This window comes from Notothenia coriiceps, unplaced genomic scaffold, assembly GCF_000735185.1.
Source record: "Notothenia coriiceps isolate Sejong01 unplaced genomic scaffold, NC01 NC01_scaffold00010439, whole genome shotgun sequence".
In the NCBI taxonomy this organism is placed as follows: Eukaryota; Metazoa; Chordata; class Actinopteri; order Perciformes; family Nototheniidae; genus Notothenia; species Notothenia coriiceps.
In genome coordinates, this window is record NW_011343140.1 from 2860 (window position 1) to 11244 (window position 8385).

Genomic DNA, 8385 nt, shown 5'->3' on the forward strand with positions numbered 1-8385 from the left:
GATATTCTTACTCTCACTGTTAAAATAAACCATTACAATTATAGACTGTTCATTTCTTTGTAAGTGGGTTCACTTACACAATCGGCAAGGGATCAAATACTTATTTCCTCCAATGTATTTGGTCATGAATAATTATTTGGCCACCTGTGGGGAAAATGTGTGAACTGGATACACCAACATATCATTACTTTTTATGTTGGTGTTGCTTGATAACTTAGCATTATCATTTATTCAGGGATTCTGACCACCTGTCAAATGTTAGTGCAATTTTTTTTGTTTAGGTTTTTGGTCTCCATCTACTGCAGAAGGATATATCCGGATCTTTAGCTGCTAAATGGTCCACTGTGTTCACCAGCTATTTGCTAAGCAGGTGGATTGTTAGAGCTACTTTGTTGGAAACAGCTGCTGACACTGCTGTAGCCAAACAACTCTACAACAGCAGTGAGAGTGAACCAAAAGTGTGAATTTGTGGGCCTTACAACAACACAATAATCGGAAACTCACTATAAACATCCATAAAGCCGATGGGAGTTTCAGAATTGGGTGATCATTACTTATTACTTCATCATGGTTTTCTTTGAGATACATTGTTACTATGGAATATTGGTGATAGCTTCATCAAGGCATCAACAGAGTTTATACATTTCATGGCAATCTATCCAATGTTTCTTGAGATATTTTTGTTTGGAGCAATAGCTAATATGAGATCCATCAAAAACTATTGAATTATTGGATCTGTTATCATCAGTATTTATCAGAAACAAATAATTAAACACCTCAACCTAAGGACAAAGCATATTAATCTGACACAAATTCAAGTAGTTTAAACTTTAAACCTGGGCTAACATGAGGCTGAAATAAAATAAAGATTAAATTGTGGACAGTCACATCTGTAACACAATCCAGAGAATTCCACGCTTCATAATCTGCTTAATAGACATCAACAGATTGCTGCTGTCAGTGCCTGCATGTGGTTTGGGGTTTTAATTAAAAAAATTAAAATGATATGTGTGTTTGTACCCAAAACATCTGCGCCATCATCACATAACTGATGACAGACAATGGCTAAATATTTCGAAAATGTCAGGAACCGCCTGGGGACTCGACCAGATATTACATTATGTCCTCAGCATACGCACTGCTTCAGATTTTAAATACCAGTTGCATGAAACCTTCTGGAGAGCTTTAACTGTTGCAATCTGAAGATTTATTCAAAGAAATACACTTTTCCCCAGTTCCCTTTAGTTTCCACTTTTGAGTTTGGATTAAGGAATTTACGGATCATCAGTTTTTAAACTCTCCAAATAACGAGCATGTTATTTCATCTAGAATTATTAAGCAGACGCAGACATAACATGAATCTGCATCACAGATGATGATGTAAGACTAAACCTACATCATTGCCATGATATAGACTAGTCTATATCATGACAATGATGTAGGTTTATTCTTACATCATCATATAATTTTTAGTCTTAAAATAAAACATATATATATATATTATTTTTGGGAGTAACTCTAGCAGTGTATAGACAATTAAGAAAAAGTGATGGACAACATTATTAAATGTATAAGGGAAGTGTCCATCTAGATCAGGGGTGTCCAAACTACAGCCCGTACCAGCCTGTGGAATATGGCCCACACGTGAAACTTGTGCATTTCTTATTTTTTTCTTCCTAAATATATATGTTAACATATATTATAAAGTAGTATTCTTGTGTTAAGAAGCCCACTTTCAAATAAATGTGGACACTCCTGATCTAGATCATTGGCAAGAGAAAAGTGCATTTCGACCCCAACCTTTGACCTTTTTAAGGAGATATATGAGTGGTAGAGCTGGACTGTCCGGAAACAAGAATCAGCTTTATTATTATTAAGATGTCAGTAAGGAAATGTATTACATTCAATCAATTAATCAAATGTTACTGATATAGCCAAATATTTAAAATTACTATCTGTAAAACATACAAAACTGTCTGCCCTTTGATTGATTTGAACAGTGACCAACTCCCCCCCTCAATAAATGAATGGTGGAATAAATGTAAGAAACCTCAGCGAGAGCAACAGAAGACAGAACACTTGACCAGGTTTTTACTTTATTCGGTTTCTATTTTATTTAAGGTTAAGTGCTAATTTTATTACATAATTGGTTGCTAAGTCAATAGTAAAAGCCTCTATTAAAATGTGCAGAGTCAGTGTTGTGATACTTACAGCATGTGTTTGTCAGCCTGGAGCATCCTCTAACTGTGAGAGAGCAGAAATGTCTCGGTAGAAACAGTCTTAGAACGCCCTCTGTTGGACTTAATGTGTGTTGCAGGTTAAGTAAGGCACTATACAATTATATACAGAGTATATACTGTAAAGGGGTCTTCTTCCAATCATCCCCTCTCATTGAATATAAATAAATCATGCAAAATGATTTACTCCCACACCATGTGATTTGAAATGTAGTGATTTATTCCATGCTAAAGCTTGATCAATATAAACCCCCAGAAAATAACAGTAATAAATACAGCATATCATGATAGAGAAAATAATTTGCACTTATTAAAAAAGAAAAGACCTCAAGTAATAACAGAGATAGGACATTTCTCAAAGTGTGGAGTGATTCAGAACAGACTCTTATCGGATCGGAGTGTATCGGTGCAGATAGCGGTGAGCCTCCAGGGGGGAACAGATTGGAGATATGTTGGATACATTCATCGTATTCAGTCAGTTATTTATGCGCAGAATCAGAAAAATAATCATCAGAGGTTTCAGCAAGGAAAACAGATGTTTGGGAGTGTCATCATGCAACCCCTGGACAGCAGATACCCTTTCACTATTACAGTTGGAATTAGAGTAGAAGGATTGATTGCATATCTAAAAACTGACACCGTACATTTTAATATTGTGATTCTTTCCAGTGTTTACATTAGTAATCTCTAACTAGGCCCAATAAGGTAAAAAGTGAGACACACAACTGATACTCAGTCGAACATAACAGAGGCAATGAGAAGGTACCTTTTACATTTCCGATAAATAAATAAATGCTGCATTTCTTCTGTCTTAAAGTTATTTGATATTTGAGCCTGTCTCGGAAAAAGTGCTGAAAATTCTAACGGACACACACATTCTGCAACGTCTCAACAACACACTTTGGTTTTCAATTCATACACATCAGAACAGATGGATGCAGTAAAAAAAAAAAATCATTCAGTAGTAAGCACATGAGATTTTAGAGCAGATGTTCTAATAGAAAACACCAGCAGCTTTAAATGAATTAACCATCACCACGTTAACATTTAAAATAAACTGTAACCAATCATGTAGCTTTTAAATCTTGCCTTTGCACAAATATTGCAGCAACTTTGTCAACTTTGTCTCAAATGACTTGCATTAAGACACAAAAAATTGACATTAATGCTCGTCTGGTTACTATTATGTCTCCACTGCACCATTAACTAGCTTTATAACTCCTAATCAAATTGGTGTAAAGAGTGTAAACATAAGATTAGAATAGTTTTTGCTGCTCTGGATCTTAAAAAAAATAAAGAAGCCAACCCTGTGAGGAGATATGTGGGTGTTAGGAGGGAGGAAGAGGAGCAAAAAAAGTGTGAGAGAAAGCAGAATACAGGAGAAAGAGGCAGCTGTCCAGGCCCCGCAAGGCCTGTCTTCCATCTTCAAAGGAGCAGAGATAGGCCTGTCCTCCCCCCGTCCCCCTGTGGATGATACCCGTCTGCTGAGCAACGATAGGGCGCAGCGACTAACACGCACCCACTGAGGGTGAAATTCAGCGGGCAGCATCTGGGTGTTTGTCTGCGTCCTGCTGTGTGCCTCGTCTCTGGGTGCACACACACACACACACACGCACACACACACACACACACACACACACACACACGCAAAGCTCATTAAAAAAGTCCAACCATGCAGAGGAAACGGGGGACAATTATCAGAATCACTCAGGTTGGAACCAGTTTCCAAAATCGAGAGACAAACAAAACTTAAACGGAAAGTTAATAGATGAAGATGTCCCGGGCCGTTTTGAATTAGTCGTGATAAATAGCCAAAGTCCTGATTCGAGACCTGTGTTTTTGCCCAGTACACTCATAATTAGATTCCTCGTATCTCAATATATATTTTCTAGATCCCTTATAAAGGGCCTACCTTAACACTCCAAACACAAAAGACCAAAATGTCCGCTCAGGTAGGGGAACAGAACTTGAAAAAGCTCCAAGGGTTTCACGTATAATGTAGCAACCCTTACATCTTAGTACAATACAAGATATAAATTGTATTATAATATAATTAGCAAGTTTAGTACATTTTACATTCCCATCCTTTTCAGTGTCAACCGTTTTCCGAGGCCTGGTCACGGCAGAAGGTAGCACAGCAAAGTACGTTTTCATTATTGGTAACTTTTGTTTGTGTAAAATGTCACGGAGCCCATAGTGGTGTCTTCAAATTACTTGTTTAGCTAATCAACAATCTGAAACACAAATGCAGTCAATTAACCATCATTGAGAAAGGAGAATAAAAGAACATTTGGCAAGGGGTTATTATTTGCCATTTTGTTCTTTTCATCAAAACAGTAAATAATCAATAAATGTAAAAACTCTGGGAGTGATTATTGACAGATAGATAACTCAGCTTATTTCCACTTGCTCTGTGCCTTGTTCTCAAGATCTGAAATAGTTTTAATCAATAAAGGATTCCAATATAGAGGGGGGGGCTAGAGCTAATCATAAGCAAAACTCATTAGCTTTGCCGCTAACAGGACAACGAGTCAGTATTTTCAAGAGACGTATTCGTACCAACGACACCTGTTGTATAACTGTCATAAATCCCTGTTTTAAACTTATTATCAAGTCCAACTTCTGCACTGATTCCATTGGAATTATTGATTTTTGCCACAGTGTTGCGTTGTAGCTGCTGTAGTGACCAGACCTTCAGAAGGAGAAAAGGTTGATTAACATTCTGACCATGACTCATCAAAATAAGATGTACGTTTCTCTTTGCAAAACCGCACAAACGCAGCTCTTTGGTACATTCCACTACCCAATGAAATGTAAGAGGCATTGAAACATAGATTAAGACCTTAAATGAATCATATACATACAAAAATGATAAGTACTATGAATACCTGAGAATGATAATTTTTTAAATGAAAAAGATAAATGGTGGCTTGGGGGTGGAAAAATAAGTGGGCTAAACTGTAGTCGACAGAGAAAAGAGACTCTCCTCACAACATTACATTCAGTTACATCAGCCACACCTTGTTTTCCAGCCATTGCTGATCCAAAACAAACGGGAGGGAGAAACGCAGCAATCAAGGAGCTTTTCTCTCCATCTTAAGAAGTAATATGTGAAAACCCTTAGGCGTACACACACACACACACACACACACACACACACACACACACACACACACACACACACACACACACACACACACACTTTTTGTTTTGAGTTCCACTGGACTTGTTTCACAAGACTAAAGCCGGCCCTTGTCTTTGTAGCACCAGCTGATTAGTCTCGTTAAGGCCAGCTCGTTAGGAGAGGGCCATCTCCGTGGCAACAGCTTGGTGACATCATGTCTGTTGTGACGTCATTAGTAGGACATTTGTTTTTGGTTTAAAGAGTCAGCAGCAAGGCGTTGTTGAGGAGTGTGTTCAGTTCCATGCCTGATTTGTATTCCTCTCACCCTTTGACGTCATTTTTAGGCCGTGTTTGTTAGCTAAACACATTCCCACACGTCAAAACATGTCAGTAAAACTTGTCATCGATGCGGAAGTGCGGCCTGGTGACATCATCAGGGTTGAGAAAGACTGATATGGATTTCCCAGGGTTCTCAGTGACCAGCTGCTGCAGTCGCTGCGCCAGCTTGTCCTCCGACGGGGAGATGATGCCGCTGGCTGGGTTGTGCCCGGGGGACCCGTGGCCGTTGGTGCTAGCTGTTAGCTCCTTCTTCAGCTGCCCCGCCTGCTGGGCCTGATGCAGGGCTGCCCGCAGGTGCTCGCTGGGATCTGATCGCAGGTGGGCGAGCTTCCTGGCGACGAGCAGCGCCTGGCTGTCTGTGAGGTGCTCCAGCATGTTGCACTGGGGCAGGAAGTAGTTCGGGCAGTTTTTACCCAGGATGCAATGACCGAGGTCATCAAGGAGACCTAGGATGAGGCGGCCGGCGGTGTCGGGGTCAGAGCACGACAGGTAGGAGGCTGGAAGTCGGTCGCAGGCCCAGAAGAGGAGGGTACGCAGATGATAGAGGCTGAGGCCACGGCGAGGTCGGGAGAGGATACGGGACAACACAGCCTTCGCTGCTTGGAAAGCCTGGGCCATGGGGTACGGGATGCACTTCTTCAACTGAACCTGGAAATAAGAGAAATAGAGGACCAATCAATAAAGACATATGTAGACAAGACACGTGAACAGTTTGCTAATCTGACTCCAAAAAGGTGTAACAAGCTCCCAATTTATATCAGGACAACAGAAAGTCTACACATCTTCCAGAAAGACAGAAAACTCTTTAGTTTCGTCTGGACCTTGCATATAAAATGTAATAAAATGTTCAAATTTCTGTATGTAGTACTTAAAAAAATTGCTTTCTTTGATCATATGGGCATATCTTTGCCCAAGAACTTGAAGAATGTAACACAAAGGCAAAGAAAGAAGACCAGATGGAAGCATATAGATGATTTAAACCTGATACATTGTGGTTAAACCTGACACCACATTAACAGTCCGCTCACCTCACTGCGGGAGAATGCCAGCCTCCACTCCCTGTCGGGCCGGCCACCCAGCGGGGAGCAGCAGGGAAGCAGATAGAAGCCCGATATGGCTTCCTCCTCTGTGATTTTACCATCCCAGAAGTGGTTGGCCGTCAGCCAGCCTTGAGCCACGGCAGGCCAGCCCCGGAACGACACCACGGGCAGGAGGTCGTACAGCACCCGGCTCGATCCCGCCTGCAGGGAGGGAGCGGGGGACATAACTTTAACAAGAAAACTCCGGGGAACCTTAAAGATCTCCTATCATGCTATTTTTAGGCATAATTATGGGTCTCAGATATATAAAAACCATGTCTATCGCTCAAAATACCAAGCAGATCATCAATTTTAGACATCGCTCATATCCCTCTATTTCAGCCGTGTTAGAGAACTGCTGATTCTGGGTCCTTAGCTCAGAATTCTACCGAGATACAGCTAAATGCTGCCGTGATTAAACGCCATATCATGTTCCAAACCACATCAAGGATTATTTCTGAAACAGTTTGGAGCTCAAATGCTTTTTCTCTTGCGGGTTTACCATAAGGTGAGTTCCTTTTTTTATTTCCTGCTTTTTTACACATTCTCTCCAGTACAGGTTAGCTCTGAGTGTTAGCGATGCTTGCTAATGTAAACAAAGACCAAAACACGTCGCACATTGTTTCTTATAGCAACGTTTCTGCGAATAAAATTAGACTCTGTTGCTCCTTTTAGGGTATATGCAGGAATCCTGAAGTCAAATTTAATACCTTTTAAGACCTTTTTTAAGACACTTTCCATACATTTTAAGACCTCATCGCAACTTTGAGTTCTAACCGGTTACATTGACGACACACTTTACCTCACATTTACTATATTGATTGTAAGATAGCACAACTAAACAGAGTGCAGACAGACTACTGAAGCCTCCTTTCCACGTGAACTTAAACCTCTCTGTCAAGGTCAGGTTTAATGCAGTATGCTGCTTTTTTGCTTCTGTAGACTGTGCTCTTTCATTCCAGTAAATATCCTCAGTCAGAAACCATTAGAAACCAGTATTTGACCAATAAACAAAACAATTGACAAAACTTTGAACTATGAAATATATTCAACTTTGGTGAGCTTCAGCGGGGTAATGCCATATAGGAGCTCCCTCACAAATACCCAGGGGTTAAATTGGGCTGGGGCTGCCCAGGGGTTAAATTGGCCCGGCACATTGGACGATGCTCTGACGTTATCACCCTCACACATTTGTCATATGTTTACAAAAAACGATATATATGTTAAGACTTTTCTCGTTCTTAATATAGACTATATTTAGAGTCGATATGTGTTGACTTTACTTTAAAATAGCAGATCTCTGTGACCGGATATAGTTCGGCTTAGACCCCGGCCCCACGAGGACGCATACGGTAAAACGCATACGCAAGCGCAAAAAAGGCTTCCGTTCACACGTATTCGATTCATTAACGTGTCCGTTCACACTAGACCCCTGGAAATGCTGGAAACGCTGTAGTACATATGCCAGGCCTGTAAGTGGCGCTGCTCCCGCCACAAAATACACCAAAAGCAGCGAAGAAGACCCCGGAGCATGGTTGCCATGGTTGCCCTTCTGTTTATTCTCCGCGGTGGACGGCGTGTTCTCCTGCTGTATATCTCTCAGGTA

General features: G+C 40.7%; 1 protein-coding gene across 1 annotated transcript; it reads right to left on the reverse strand.

Annotated features, from left to right (window-relative positions):
* Positions 1 to 2436: 2436 nt before the first annotated feature.
* LOC104945999 (protein MB21D2) lies at positions 2437 to 6984 on the reverse strand. Its single transcript, XM_010771737.1, has 2 exons — positions 6729 to 6984; positions 2437 to 6348 (listed from the first exon to the last, which is right to left on the reverse strand). The coding sequence occupies exons 1-2, from the start codon at positions 6963 to 6965 to the stop codon at positions 5749 to 5751; spliced, it is 837 nt and encodes a 278-aa protein (XP_010770039.1). The 5' UTR covers positions 6966 to 6984; the 3' UTR covers positions 2437 to 5748.
* Positions 6985 to 8385: the final 1401 nt, after the last annotated feature.